This window comes from Thermobia domestica, chromosome 12 (genome assembly GCF_964235325.1).
Source record: "Thermobia domestica chromosome 12, izTheDome1.hap1.1, whole genome shotgun sequence".
NCBI classification, from domain to species: domain Eukaryota; kingdom Metazoa; phylum Arthropoda; class Insecta; order Zygentoma; family Lepismatidae; genus Thermobia; species Thermobia domestica.
Window position 1 is genome coordinate 25164774 of NC_137465.1, and position 16831 is coordinate 25181604.

At 37.8% G+C, this 16831-nt stretch overlaps 1 protein-coding gene across 1 annotated transcript; it reads left to right on the forward strand.

Moving 5' to 3' along the window:
- The first annotated feature begins 493 nt into the window (after nucleotides 1-493).
- LOC145665902 (uncharacterized) lies at nucleotides 494-1309 on the forward strand. The gene has a single exon (XM_081733009.1). The coding sequence runs from the start codon at nucleotides 494-496 to the stop codon at nucleotides 1307-1309; it is 816 nt and encodes a 271-aa protein (XP_081589135.1).
- Nucleotides 1310-16831: the final 15522 nt, after the last annotated feature.

The window sequence follows — 16831 nt, forward strand, 5'->3', positions numbered from 1 at the left end:
TTCAATTTTCGTCCCATCAGTGTGAGTCAATTAAATTTTTAAATCCAGTATATTTAGTCATGCATCCACAGTACATGCTCCTAAAAATTTGTGGGTGCACGGAGTTTTATTGTTGCATCGTGTTCTCCGACCTATCGTTGCTTATTTTTTCCTGGGTAGACATCTCAATTATGGTCGCTTATCTCCACAGACGCCATTTTCCAACATGGTCGCCAAATAAGCAACCAACATGCATAACTAAGGAACTAAGTCAGTTAGGAAAGTGATTTTGGTGTCGAATCATAATTTTTCAAGGTCTAGGAAGTGATATATTACCATAAAATTGCTATATATTGAAGAATTTTATGTATTACAGACAAAGATACACTATATATACGGGGTGGACCATTTTAATTCATCCACGGGAATATCTCGAAAACCACAAACCGATACAAAAGAAGTTTTCAATTATATTTGTTCACCACAGTACTATGAGCAAACAGACGACGTCGCCATGGGTTCTCCACTCTCACCTGAAGTAGCCAATTTTTATATGGAGCACTTTGAACATGAAGCACTGAAGAAAGCACCACTTGCACCCACACATTTTTATAGATATGTTGATGACACCTTTACCATCTGGCCACATGGACGCGACGCCTTTCAGGAATTCCTGCAGCATCTCAATAACCAGCATCCGAATATTAAATTCACAGTGGAAGTTGAACAAGATGGACGTCTACCATTTCTTGACATCATGATATACAGAAGACCGGATGGCAGCCTAGGCCATAGGGTATACAGGAAACCAACACATACAGATTTATATCTGAACGCAAACAGTTTCCATCACAAAGCTCAACGGCTTGGAGTTCTCAACACTTTAGCACATAGAGCATTCTCCATCTCCGACAAGGATTGTTTAATAGAGGAACTTAATCACCTTCGCAGCACCATGCTACAGAATGGATACTCAATAAGAGATATAAATATGGCTCTGAAAAGGACCAGAACGAAGGACACTGACAACAAGGACAAAAGTGCACAAGAAACTGTGAATGAAGAACGGAAGAACACGATCTGCCTCCCATACACCGGGAACACTTCTGGAAAGCTCAGCAGACTATTTGCCAGGTACAACATCAGGACAATACACAAGCCTCCAGCAAAAATAAAGAACTTAATACGATCAACCAAAGACGACCTGGGCCTCCGAACTCCTGGAGTTTACCGCATCCCATGTGAATGTGGTAAGTCATATATTGGACAAACAGGACGAACCATTGAAGCCAGATGCAAAGAAGACAACAGTTACATCAGACTAAACTAACCAGAAATATCCGGACTGGCTGAACATAGCATCAAATAGCAACATAAGATTTTATTTACAGATGCCGAAATAATAGCAAAATGCTCAAGAGTTTGGGACAGGAGGATAAAAGAAGCCGTTGCAATCATACAAGAGAAAACGAACCTTAACAGAGACACAGGATTCCAACTGAGCAAAACATGGACACCAACCATATCCCGCCATTTCAAGCACCAATCAAAAGCCGCCATTTCAACCACCAATCCGAAGAGTCCAATCATACGTACATGAGTATATATATATCCCATACACTCCATTGCACCATCATAGATTGGCTGAGACACAATTTGTGTTTTTCCTCCGTGCTTTCCCTGCAAATTCGAAGGAACAAAACCACGAGTTCTTGTTGGTTGGGGTCATCAGATGATCTAGGAGGGGATCTAGACCCACAGAGAAGATTCTACATCGAAGAAGTGTTTAAGAAGATGATGCCGCTATTTGCCGTAGAAGACAGCTTGACACACCGGGAAACCTTGCGGTGTTAACGAAGGTGTGTTCACCAGCGAAGAAGAGATTACTCCTTGTAGAAAAAGTAAAAATTTAGAGAAGAGTTGTGTGCTACTAAAGAAAACTGAAAAACACACACTTACACACACCGCTTCGTAGAGAAATAAGCATTGCTATTCCGTCGGCTGGACCCCCTATTGTGCGTCAAGCTTCGCGCTGACCATATAGGTTGTACAGCCTTTGGCGACAGTCGGCTGACGGGAACACAATATTATCTCTTTAGGAAAGCATAGAGAGGCACAAACACAACTTAGAGAGACCCTTTCCTTGAATCAACCCACTTAGAAGTTCGGCCCTTTTTAGAGCCATGTCACGTCCACCTAAGAGAGCACCCACTAGAAGAGAGCCTGGCGATTCTGGACCCCATTGGATCTCCAGCAGAGAGGCCCACGGAAGCAGAACTCGCACCCATAATAAAGAAGACATCGATGACCATCTGAGGGAGATGTACGATCTAGCACAGAAGGCCGTAATGGAGTTTGATATGCTCATGAAGGCTCCTCCAGTGTCCATTAAGCACTTACCCAGCCATTACACAAAGGAGGACGTGAGATGGATTGACGTCAATCAATTCCAAGTAGAGAAGGATGAAAACAAAGCCATTGTGTACTTCAAGTCAGAAACTACAAGAAGCATCTTTCTCAAGACTTTTCGCTCAAGAGATTTCGGCTCAAACGCAGTTTTACAGGAGACACGCAGGCCACTTAAGAGCCGTGATGAAGAAGTTTCTTCCCACACAACACAGCGAGAAGACACCACAGAAGATGAACAACGAAAAACCGGCTCTTATGAGGACCATCAATCTGAAGAAGGGACAAACTCACAAGAAAACCACAATGCCATCGACAATCCACTCCCCTCTGCTCACAAAGAAGACAATGAATGTGAAGGAGATTTCCAAATAGTCCAGCGAAGAGGCAGGAAAAAGAAACCCACAGCAGTAGAGCAACCAAATCACCACACGCCACCAGATCCTACACAAGAAGAAACAAAACTCACACAGGGAGAGACCACCAACACACAGGTGGAAACCTCACACACACTGGTGGAAACCAACACACAAGTGAAAACCAAACCCTCACAAGTGAAACCTAGAAACTCCGGCCCTTCTCAGGACTACAGGGAACAACCAGCTACCAATCAGAAAGGTGAAACTAAGAACCAATCAGAAGACAGGAATATTACGTCAAACGACCAATCAGAGGCCAGGAAGCACACACCAAAGAAGCAACAAATAAAGAATAATGAAGACAAACATACAGCTACCAATACAAAAACTATGGCTAACCAAATGGAATCTAGCAATACTACAAAGAAGAATCAATCCAGTAAACGACAGGAGAAGAAGATGCCTCCCATGTTTACTTGCGTGATAAAAGGCTATCCCATAAACCAGAACGTTAAGGATCTTGAAGGGGAGCTGCAAAACCAGAACATTAAATTCAACAGCCTCACTAGAATCATGTCAGAGAATGGACCCACACAGCTTGTGAGACTATTCTCAACCAGCCCAGGAGATGTCAATAAGCTAATCACTCACGGCTTAAGAACAAGATCCAAAACATACAAAGTAGAGCAGTCAAGAAGCCAGCCGCGTCCCATGCCCTGCTGGAATTGTTACGAATATGGCCACCTGAAATATCAGTGCACCAATAACAGGAGATGCCAAAGATGAGGGAACACACACGAAAACAGCTGCAACTTACCAATAAATAACAACTTCTGAGCCACCTGAAAAATAGATGGTCATAGAACCGGCAGTAGCAACTGTCCGCAAAGACCAAAAACATCTCAAACAACTAGACCAAGGCTACTCCCCCACTTCTTTCCCACCCTTTCTTCCACCTTTGCCATTATTTATTATTTTTCGTACTTTTGTAAACGCTTTAAATTTTCCAGTGCCCTTCCATTGCTTGGTAAGTAACTCTCGTCTTTTCTGTACAAGTGGCTCCTGCAACCTCTCCCAATGGCGTACTTGTTTCGCATAGAGACATTACTGGTTTGGAACCCACTCTTAAATGTCCTCTTACACGTCCCTTCTTTCACATCCGAGGTGCTGGAAAGAAACGTAAAGTAACCAACGAATACATTTATGTTAGGATCTCCACATTTAAGGGAATAGGTTTAATGCACTATAATTCGTGAGAACGAAACATTCTCAATGTAGTTAACTGAAAAATACAATTTCAAAATACGAAGTTTACTTATTCATTGCATAAATTCTTACGACCAGAATACTTTCGTGGAGATGAAATAAAATGTTAAAGTATACCAAGAATGATTACATACTATTGCGTTGATTATGAGGATATGTTGGTGAGCCTACAATTCTGAAACGTAGATTTTATCCAAAGTTCAAGAACACTTTTTTCTCTTGTTTTGACATCTGGTATCTACATTCATTTTTTGTATACGTATTAATCCTGTATATACCTGAAAACTTGTAAATTGTGACCAGGAAAAGTCAGAAAATTTTCGATCGCGAAAAAAGTGAGAATCCCGGTATATTTCTTTGTAGGCCGCTAATTTATTCATTGTATAATTCCTTATCCTATGCCAAATTGTCATTGTATCTTTGTCAAATGTGAACAATATGTAGGTACTTAACATAATAATTTATTAAGATTTAAACTTAATACAGGGCATTGTACTACAGGTATTACAATCTTTTGTCTGTAGTTTGTATTCTATGTATGTAATGTTTAGTTAAGTGAATTAAACGAAATACCTTTATGTATAAGAACATGTTTTTCTTCATTTTGTTAAAAGTGTACAACTTATAGAATAGTAAATAATGCACGTTCCTTCTATGTATTTTCACTCGTAATCAAGACTTTTTCAAAGTGTAATGGAATATGCTCCCACCAAAGGTGTAAGAAAACACCTTTCAGATGCTATCCCTTCCCGTAGGTGCATGCTGATTTCATAACGTTACCTGCGGTTTATTGTCCTGATCTGTATTTTGTTTTACATGCAGTGCAAATCATAAGACATGGACGCCTGTAGTCTCTAAAAATGTGTTCAATTGGTAGATTTAATCAAGTGTAGTGTGAAAGGTTATGCAACTTTTCAGATGTAACTGTTGATTACATCATTTCGCATGATGGACTGGTGCTTCAAATTTTGGTTTCTTCTTCGTATTTGAGGAAAGACATACCAATAAGTAAAGCAAAGTGAGAAGGTCCATCATGCGAGATCATGCGGGTCAGCAGTTACATCTGTAAAGTTGTATAACTTTTCACCTCTTTTTTAAATCTACCGATTAAACCCAATTTTTACAGACTACATTCCTACACGCCTTATCGTGTGCACTGCATGTAACACAATATACAGATCACGACACTACACTGGAGAACATTATGCAACTAACATGCACCTGTGGGAAGGGTGAGAACATGAAAGGTGATTTCTTACACCTGCGGAGGGATCATATTCCATTACACCTTTCGGGTGGAAGCATTTACACCCTAAGGTGTAATTAGGGTGGAACAAGATAAAAATAGTTTCGTCCTAAGGTGTAATGTTACACCTTCCTTTTCAGTTACACCTTCCAACTTGGCAATTACACCTTAAAGGTGGCAGCATTTAGGTTCCCCCTCAGGGTGTAAGTGAAGGCAGTAAAGTTACTCCCCAAAGGTATTTGTTTACACCCAATTGGTGATAGTTTGGCTGCAACATTTGCAGGTTCGTTACACTTATAAAGTGTTACGTTGCATCTTATAAGTGTTAGTTAACACTTTTGGGCGCGACCTTACACCTCATGTGTGTAGTTGTGCAAACTCGATACTGTACACATTTGGGGTGTAACAAATCAGCCGGTGAATCTTTACACCCTTCACTTAGACCATGAGGTGGAACCTAAATGCTCCCACTCTTTTGGTGAAAAGTTACACCTTTTTGATTTACAGTGTAGAGACCACTCGAGCTAACAAAGTTTTTTTTAGCCAAAACGAATTACGGAATAGAATAACATCTTTAATATACTTCGTCATATACAGAGGATCTACTTCACGAATCAGTCAGTTGTGAAATACATATTTTTTACATTTCTCTATTAAGTGATAGCTGTCTTCACATTTTCATGAAGTTCATCTCTTCAGGTGGTCTATACTGATTATCTTGCTTCAAGTCCTAATGCAGACCCACAGTGTAAAAGGAAGGTAAAGGACCTAAAACAAAAGGCATTTTGAACCAAACTTTAGAATATGCGAAAGGTATCTCACTATTGTTAGAAATACCTTTTACCCAGTCGTAATATTAATACCCGTAGGGATTTAAAAAACTTTGCTTTAACCCTCGAGAAGTCGCGCTGAAAAAGTAACGCGAGTAGTCGCGCGCGGTCAAAAGGACCGCACGAACATAATGCGTTGCAAATATCGTTTTAAATATTTTTTCTTGTATTAGAAACGTAATTTTGTATATTTTCTGATTAAGAGGGATTAAAATAATGCAAATAAGAGGGATTATAATAAGTTTTACAGTAGCAACCATTAGTGGAACCCACTATTAGACATGTACTGTTTTCTTTTTTATTTCTTATTTGGAATAAAATGTTTTTTTTTCGTTACATATTTCTTTAGTTAGATAACTACGCACTGGTTTTATTGAAAATTCTAATTCTGATGACGATCTTTTGTTTTTTTTCAACTCTGGTTCGTCTAAAATCAGAAATGCAATAGTAAATTAGTAAAATAAATACTATATACACATAACATTAAAATAAAGCTTCAAAGCGTATTTTACATTAAATTATAGCTCACTCGTACCTAAGCGGTTAGCATACACTCCTTTGGCGTGGAACTTCCTGGTTCGATTCCCGGTGGGATCTCATGTGGTTCGGATCCCACGTTAAGCAGTAGGTCTACATCTTACATAGCCTTGATGCTGAAAGGGGCGCTAAATTGAAATCAAATCAAATTTACATTGAATTATTTTACGGTCATATTATTTTAAAACTTCACCTATAGAACACTACATTGAATTATTGTAGGTTATATTCAAATTTACACTGTTTTACATTTCGTCGTCGCTTATTTCGGCCTCTGCTGCGCTGACTACATTCGGATAATCGCTGGTCATTTCTGGGTTTGAGATCTTCAGACTGGCTCGCAGACTCCTCACTTCCACTTTCGTGTTCACTCACTTCTACATTATCTTTTTTGTTATGATCTTTCTCAGACAAAGCTTCCACGAGATCATCATGGCTGATTTATCCGAATAGTCCATTCCTAACATTTCCCTCCGTTCTTTTAAGCTGTTCATTTCTAATTTCCTCTTTTTCCATACTTGGTATCAGTTTGTTAACTTTGTCGACCTCTCTTCCATCCATTAAAATAATATTTATGTTTATAAAACTTAAACCATCTGCAACCAAAGGTCACGTGCAGAGCGAAACACTGAGAAAAAAAATTACACGGTTAGTTGCGCGCGGTGGAAAGCACCGCAGTGTCACTAAACAATCACTAGTAGTTAAACTAAACAACGGATAAGGGAGTGATTGAGCAGGAATGTTCGGGAAGGTTAGGGGTAAGATTAGGTAGACGATGGAGTCTGTCGGACAAACAGAGTGGGTACACGATAAAAAATAATTTCGCTGCGGTGCTTTTGACCGCGGCGCGACTACTCGAGGGTTAAGTGTGTAATGTTCAAGTTTTGAAAAAAATGAAATCTTCAAGTTTAACGTCCCACGTATATGCCGGTTAGGCTAAAGGAGACGGTGATAATGAGTGAAATGGTGGAATGAAGAAAGTGGGAGAACCCCGAGAAAACCCACGAGCACGGTGTTTGTCCACTACAAAGTCCAGACGGCACGAGCTGGATTCGAACCAGGGACCCCAAGCACCGGAGATGAACGCTCTACCACTTTTTTTAACTGATTTATTGACAGCTTAAAAATACATTTGTGCAATTTAACAAAAACTACAAATTATACAACCTAACTACTGATCGAAAAAACGCCCCAAGTTATGAGGGGGAAACAAAAACTTCAAATAATTAGCACAAAATCCATAATAAGAAGGAACATTTTGACATTTGACATGCACACCGTACACAAACAATTTGTATTGGTATTCTGAATACTCTACATGAGTAACCAGATAGTACACCGTATAAGCACACAACCAGAGCATCGAATTTTGTTTAGGCTGCGGCATATAGCAAAAATCAGGAAGGCGTAATAAAGTATTTGAGAATGCTTGAATTTCACAGTGGCATATATATCCTAACATGGCTCGTAATAAATGCCATATTGGTAAAACCTTAGAACACGTTGTGAGACGATGTTGAGAATCATCTTCCTGTCCACAAAAGTGACATACGTTGTTTGCAAGTAAGTTAATGCGTACTAACCGAGCAGGTGTAACAAGACGATCATGTACGACTTTATACCACTCAATGCGTATATATTGTGGTATGACAGGACTATTTATATTTTTCCAAATTTGCGTCCAGCAAGAAGTGGGACTTATTCTTTCGACACGAGAGACTGTGGTATGGTCAGAAAGTAACATTGTATTGTACAATTTTTTTGCAAGCTCTCGAGAAGAAAGAGCCGGATCTCGTTCTAAATAACTGCCCTCCAACAAGAGTTCTTTTAAATAAGAGACCGATGGGAGTAAGTTACCTATATTTAACGGTGCAAGTATACCGACTCTTTCATACCAGAATAAGGCCCACTCTTTAGTGAAGGAAGGAGATTCCTGATACAGTTTACAATACCATTTTGTAAAATACAGAACATAACACTTTAAACGAATATTGATCAAATTAAGACCTCTACTCTCCTTCCTTTTACATAATATTGAATAAGGCACACGAAAGATTTGCCCTTGCTAAATATACCAAAGACTCAAAGATTGAATTTGGCGGAGACTATCCTTCGGAGCAGGCAAAATTTGGGCAACATGCCATAATTTTGCATAAATATAGGTATGACAAATCCAGATTCGTTGTTCCAAATTAAATGGTCGAAAACGAATATCCTGACAAAGTAACTTTATATTAGTGACTACTCTCTTCCAATTAGAAATAATCATTGAGGAAACATTTGGCTGGTAGACTATACCTAGTATAGAGACTTGCGACACAACAGATATAGTAGTCGGCAGATAAGTCGGAGTTGTAACACCAAACTGTAAAAATTTACATTTATGCATATTTAGACTAGCTCCAGTAGATGTTCTAAAATGAGCCATAACCTGCATAACTTGTTGATAATCCTCTTTTCAACGGATAATGACACTAATGTCATCTGCATAAGATCGCAATGCAAGTTTAGTGCCGTTTATTGGAATTCCAGTAAGCTGGCGATCGAGTTCCGTAATAAGAGGCAGGAGATATATACTAAACAAAACCAACGACAAGGGGTCACCTTGGCGTATGGACTTACGAATTGGGAATGCTGGTGTCAAGAAACCATTGACTTGGAGTCTAGAAGCTGCATGTAAAAACAGGGTTTGGACTTGACGAATGAATTTGTGAGGTAACCCTATATGTTGCATAACATGAAATAAATAGGAATGTCTCACATTATCAAAAGCTTGACAGAGGTCTAAACTCAGTAAACCACCCATAGTACCAGTGCTATCAAACCAAGCAACTGTGTCGCGGAAGTCCATTAGAACATCTAACATTTTGTTACCAATACTAAAGCCGCTTTGGGCGTCATGCAATAGATCAGGCATGAAAGGGTGCAATCTACGAGCAAGACATTTCGCAATAATTTTGTAATCACAGTTGAATAATGTAATAGGGCGGTAATCACTCAAGACCTGGGATTTATCTTTCTTCGGTATTAAAACAATGACCCCCGTAGCAAATGTGGTAGACACCTGACCCGTCTCTAGAATATAATGAGCGACTTCAAGAAAGTCCGAGGCAATAATATCCCAATAACGTTGATACAAAGCATACGGAATTCCGTCAACTCCTGGACTACTCAATGTACTACAAGATTTTACTACTTGGTGGATTTCGTTCATTGTATATGGTTGGGTCAGGAGGTGTGTTTCAGAGGTAGGAAAATTCACTTGCGGCAGAGGAAATGGCGGATCAGACTGAGTAAGATCAGGTATGTCATTAAATTTATTTCGGTATTCGGAGAGTATATAAGCCGCTATATCAGGTTGCTTCTGAAGGACATTCGCATCCCCTGTATGAAGAGAAGGAATACTGAGACGTTCTCGTCGGCGAGTTTCTTTCATATGTTGGCACATAGATAACCTTTCGTGTGGAATCGTCAGAGGATCACGTCTTCTTGCCCTAAACCCTTCTAAGTTTTTTCGTTGCAAATTTAAAACTTTTGCTTTAAAAATTGCAATCTTTGATATTGATCTGGAAGATCATTCCTCTGACTCAATTCTTGGAGACATTTGTGATAAAATTGCAAAGTATGTGTAGTCTGTATAGCCTGATCTTGTGCGATGCGCATAAAGAAGGTTTTGATATTGGGTTTAACCATTTTCTCCCACCAATTGAGAATAGAGTTTAAGTGGGGATTACGTTCACACCATTTAATCCAACAGTTTCGAAAGTTTTCTTTAACTTCAGGTAAATCTAACAAATTAATTTCCAATAACATTTACCCATTAACTTTCGTGGTACATCATAAGGGATCCATATTTGTACTGCAAAATGATCGGAAAAAGAATTACCACGCACATCATAGATCACGTGTGGTGTACACAACCTATCACTAAAATAAAATCTGTCTATTCTACTCTTAGTACTATTACTACGGACATACGTGTACAAATGATCTTTCTTTTTAAAAATAGCAACATCCTGTAACCTAAGTCCATCGACTAAATATCGTAATTCAGGACTATAACTAGTGTCTCCTGTGGCATCTTTTCCAGGTCGAATAATACAATTATAGTCTCCCCCAAATATTACATGATCATATGTCAGATTGAACATATATACTAACGTTTCATTAAAAAAACATTTTACGTTCATTTTATTTTATTATGCCCACTAGGAGAATATATATTAAGAAATAATATTTTGTTCCAAAGAAAACCAATAGCACGGTCATCTGGTGTCATGCGCAACTGAGAAATCTCAAATTCGTGCTTGATCAAAATTGCAGTACATCTTCGGTTCACTCCCAAATTTACATAAGATTTATAACCAGTGAGATAAGCAAAATTATCTTCAACTACCTCTTGCAAAAAAATAATTCCGGGATCGTGGTCAAATATAAACTGTTTAAACAGTTGACGTTTCGTTTCCGAACTCATGCCATTAACAGTAACACAACTCAATAAGGACATAAATAAACACAGTAAACTTAGTAAAACCAGGAAACACAGTAAACACAAGGCAACCTTAACACTCATTCCCTGTTAAATGTAATCAACTAAAGGAAAAACGAAGAATTCAGGTATTTACAGACGCCGTTTCAGAATAGTCCATATTGCTTGCCTGATTATCACCCGTATTTAATTTGTTTTGTGAGGCAGTACTATGATTTTGCAGATGAAGCGCAATTTGTTGACGTGTCCGTCTTTTTGACGATGTATTATCATGTCTTTTATTCTCTAATTTCGAACGTTTAATTTTGCGTTGGCTAGATCGTAGTAACGGAAAATCATCATTACTATCGATGTCAGCGTCCTTGAGAAGGTCAGAGTTATTATCGTTTGTATCAGTTTGAAGCACACAAGAAGCCTCTGTTTGCTTTCTGTCGACACTCCCCGTTGTTGTTGTTGTTGAAGTGAATTGACCTTCAGTTACCTCGGTCTGAGCGAGTTCCACGGGAGAAACACCAGCTACTTCCTCTGGTGTTACGTCAGCTGTTTCCTACTGTGTTTGGTTCTCAACACCTTCGCTCGGAGCTACAGGTCGAACATCATTAGAACTGAATTGAATTTATTCCTTCGTTACATGTAATTCACTTTCCGTAGTACTAGATTGGATGGCTGAGGGGAGAGGTACAGGCACTTGACGGGGAACAGTAGGGGGTATAGGCAACACTGTAGGGCGAGTATTTAAAGGACAATTAGATCGTTCATGTAATTCTGAATGACATCGTTGGCAAGTTTTCGGATGTCCTTCATAAATAATATGTCCTTGATATTTTGAAAACATCACAAATGATGGAATATTTCGTTTAAGCTGAACACGGGCAAGATAAATGCCATTATTTACAGTATATCGATATTGTCTAGACCATGCATCAGGTGTAACACTTAACACATTACCATAGGCACTTAAAGTCGTCTGAATACAATGAATCGAAGTCTCCGGGGGCAAATTAAATATGCGTAACACTTTCACTTCTAAAGTAGCATCATTTACCAATACTTTAGCTACGGCTACATTATTATATTTGAAAGTGAGTTCACCATTAGCGTCGCGAAGAATCTGTTCCATTCGAGTTTTCTGCACTAATTTTAAATAAACACAACGCTGGGTTGTCGGTATTTTAACCCTTAACTAGTCGCGTGAAAAATAGTTACTTAATTAGTCGCGTGCGGAATTTTGTTCCGCATAATAACTACATAGTAAAACTCGTGTAATATTTGTTTTTTAAAAATTTTTATTTAATTTTAGGTTAAAATATTTGTTTTAATAGTCGCCTTAAGTTATTTTATGCTATTGACTAATTATCCTCCTCCTGCAAGTTCAGTCCTCCTGCAAGATACAGAAGGCCCAGCAAGGCCTTTACTTCTGTTATATTAGTATTTTGAGCATCTATTTCTCTGCTATAAGCGTCCCTATGTGTTTCAATGCACTGGTTTGTAAATTCAACGATTTTCTCCAGCATATACGTACTAAAGAACAAACTCCAAAATTCGCTCGGCGTTTTCGCTTCTTTAGCATGTCCTTTGACTCCTGGTAAATGGGTCAAAATACTCTGACTTTTTCTTCGTATAATTTGCCGCGGAGCATGTGCGTACCATTTAGTGACATTGTCCTTTTCCTAGAAGATATGGTCCCTGTGCAGTAGTATTTGAGAGTGATTTCATATGATCTGCTTGTGGCAACACTTCACCTTCATCTGCTGATTCTTCACTGGCAGAGATTTGGTCGCTTTCTTCAATGATATCTTCTTCATCACCATCTTCCATATCCGGAACATCTAAATTGTCGGCTTCAGCCAGAACTTCCAGCAACATGTTTCTAATTCTGTCCACATCACGTTCATCATGATCCGTTTTGAAAGAAAAGACTGACTCTCTTCTCTATGCATTTATTTTCAGAGCGCACAATGCACATATAAACCGCTTATAACTTCAGTTGCTTACAAATGAACTGTACCTGAAAATATATTTTTGTAAAATAAATTTTAAAAAAATAGTAGTGGTGGCGCTTGCTTGTGATATGTTTCGTAGTCACCGAATCGCTTAATTGTTGTCGGCTAAAAACAATAAACTGAAAGAAAGCGTAGAATTTGTAGGAGAAAAAAAGGGTAACTTATTTAGTCGCGCGCGGAACTTTGCTCCGCAAACTGCATCACTCCAAAATAAATAACAAAATATTCACCAGTGGCTTTGGCAACAATTCAAATATGTATTGTTGTTTAATCATGAAACTTTAAAAGACAGCTAGACAAAAGTTCAAAAGCATACGATGGAAAGTAAGGAAAACAAAAAGAGAAATGTAAAAGTGCGGAACAAAATTCCGCATGCGACTAATTAAGGGTTAATAGCAGCTATTTCGTCTCCTTGCAAATGAAAAGTTTCAAAAATCCAATCATGCAACTCAAAAGCACTAGGTTTCTGTGCGCCATTTTCAAATAGAAATTGAATCGTATTTACACGATTCATTTTACTTCACTTTTACAGGTCAAAAGAATAAACCACGTACCTGCAGTACAGCGGAGCAATAAGCTCGGAAAATTATTAATAACAGTACGTCTAACACTCGTATGCAACACAGTAAGAACAGTCTTCCGAGAACTCTTCCCCACGTCCGCTGCCACTGAGCCACCGCGCCCCCTACTAGTTTTTGAAGTATTGTGCAATTATTTCAACAATGGTTTCAGCTCTAGGTACATCAGTAGCTTCATGCATGGGACTGGGTCAATGTAGCCTTTCCCACAGCCCTCTCGTTTGCCTGTAGTATCATTTACCAGAAAGAATTCGATTAACTTAATCTCAGCAGTGCTGTTTAAATTTACATAATCAATAGTGATACACTGGGATGCAATGGACATAAGAAGTATCTTGTGCTCCCTAAAGTAATTACTTCAGGTTTCTTAGACCAGAGAGTCAGATGTTTTTGACCTGATGACGACAAGTACGATGAGGAAACCATTGGGGAGTCAAACTGCTATTTCTGTTTTGGTTTTTAGAATAAATGTCTTAAACAGGATTCAAGCACATGGGATAAAAGTCTTACGATTGATACTTCATTATATTATTGCAAATGAGATTATTGAGGAATCTTCTGCTATGCACTTAAAGAAAATTTGTGCATATATAGAAATCCTGTGTAGGTCATAAATTAAGTGAAAACTGTATTTGAAGAATGGCAAATTTATCTTTGACATAGCATTTCTTTCTTTCCTTTCATTTGGTAGTCTTCCATGCTTCATAATTTAGATGGAAACATTTGAAGGCTATTAAAGATGAGCTGGGCGAGTTATCTTTATCATACTGTATACATAAGAGTGTTTGGGAAGAATAGAAAAAAATTTAAAACAATTGTGACACACAAACTTTGAAGCGGGCGCCAGGGAATCTTCCGCTATGCAATTCTTTTGGCGCTTATGTGTCTGTCTATGTCTACCATAATAACCCCCATAAAATTTATTCTCTTTAAAAGGAGTTCGAATGTTTCTTGCTTGCAATTTGCAAAATAACCTTATCAGAATCCAACATGAGAAAGAGGTGTGACATGCTTTAACGCTGCAAGTTTGCATATATGTATTATGTCTGCTTGAGAGCTAGGCCAAAGTTTACACCTTAAAATAGTTGAGATATTGAGGGTGTTATGGTTGACCAGTGGGTAATAATTTCTTGCGTTTTCTTATGGAGTTTTTTAAGAAGCAAATTCTCGTTTTATCTCATTGGTAATATTGTTATTGATATTTATCGATATAAGAAAGATTAGTTACCTCTCTTCTCATAAACAGGAAATCAGCTCGGCGTGCTCGAATACTACAACACCGGCCTCACTGAAAATGTATTACTATATTCTGTCTTTTTGACCTACTCGACTCTTAGTTTGATAAATTCAAATATCCAATGATCGAATACTAAATTTTTGATAGCAATATACACAACTATTTCCAAAAATGGAGCGTATACCCATGCCCATATGTGAAGTAAAAAATATTTGCTTAGTATACGAGTCTGTAAATCCCTGCAAAATGTATTCTGTATTTAACGTTGCGTTCTGCGGTATACGTTATGATTAACAGGACATGATCATTATTGCTACAAACACAATATGCTATACAAAAAACGAAAAGGAAAACAAAGGAATAGAAAGGAAAGGAAAGGAAAGGAAAGGAAAGGAATGGACCGAAAAACAGTGAAATCTCTTCTTAGTGCAGAAATTAACTCCAACTAAAGCCTGGTGTATAGATGATAATTAATAAGGGGCACAGATATACAACAGGCATGTGAAGATATAATATTAATTTCATATAATTTCTTTTTGACATAATCTATTCTCATTACCTAAAAATCATATTTCATAGGTGCTGTTACATGCCCAGGCGGAAGTTAAATTTAGAAGGAGATAACCGTTATAACTATAAATAAAAATTCAATTGCAAAAATGTGACGTATACGTAGTAGGTTTGAAAATTAATATAATTCTGGAATTTTCAAAATGTATTTATTACAAGTGTTTGGTTAGATTTTTACCTAACTTTTGTTTTACAATTTTCATTTCTAAATTTGATTTTCTCCTAGTTCATATTTATATCTTGTGAACAGAATTAGAAATATAACACATTTCACTCAAAACATTTGTTTTATTATTAAGTTTGAGTTGGGTGTGCATATAACAGGGGCAGATCCAGTGGGGCGATCGGGGAGATTGCCTCCCCAGAAGAGGAAACTTTCTTATTTTGTATATAAATAAAACCCATTCGAGAACTTGGAGCTCTTAAAAGTAGTTCTAAGTAGCAGTATTACAACCCACCGTCCATCCCCCCAGAAGTCCGTCCTGGATCCGTCCCTGGCATATAAAAGTGCAAGATTTTCAGCTTCGTATGTTTTTGAAGGAGTAGGTTCTTTAAAACACTAAGAGATTTTTTTGTGTTCAAATAAAAAAAAAATATTTTATTAATCCAATTAATCTAAACTAATATGAAAGCTTTCAAACTTGATTGTTTCATCTTTCTTAGAAAAGTGTAATTTTCCGCAATGTTTAGTTAACCTGTCGCAGGACCATACTAAGGGGACGGTTAAGTGGATTAAGCCCCTTGTGACCTGCTTTGCCCACACTGAATCTATAAGTTTTTTGTTGTCATGTATTATTTTAATACACTAACAAAAGAGCTCAAAGAAATGAGATTTTAACGGCTTGTAATCTAGGCTCAAAAAAGATAACGAAAAGTGAATGAAACAATTGCTGTAAGTAAGTGAACCCTGGAAGGAAACAGGAGAACAATTAATTAAGCCAGGGATACGAAGTTTATCACTCCCTATAAACCTATCTTATCTGGGATCCAACCAGAGTCTTTTCATATCTGTGCTAAGCATTGCATTACAAAGCCACTGTGAACTTTTAGATAGATATAGTATTTAAAGAAATATTTATTTGGTTTTGACAGGAACATATTGATTCTTGAACAAAAATAATAATCGGATTTATTGTTTAGTGACTACAATCGCTGATTTTTAAAGTGAAATGTTATATTTTTGCTACTGCGTAATAATAGTCACGTCAGCAACATATAAGCTGTAAAATTTTAAGGTAAGATATTAAAAAAAAACATAATATGCAACCTATTAAGGAGAGCTTTTTATACGGTAGAGGACGACTATGAGATTTAAGATATATTTTACATAT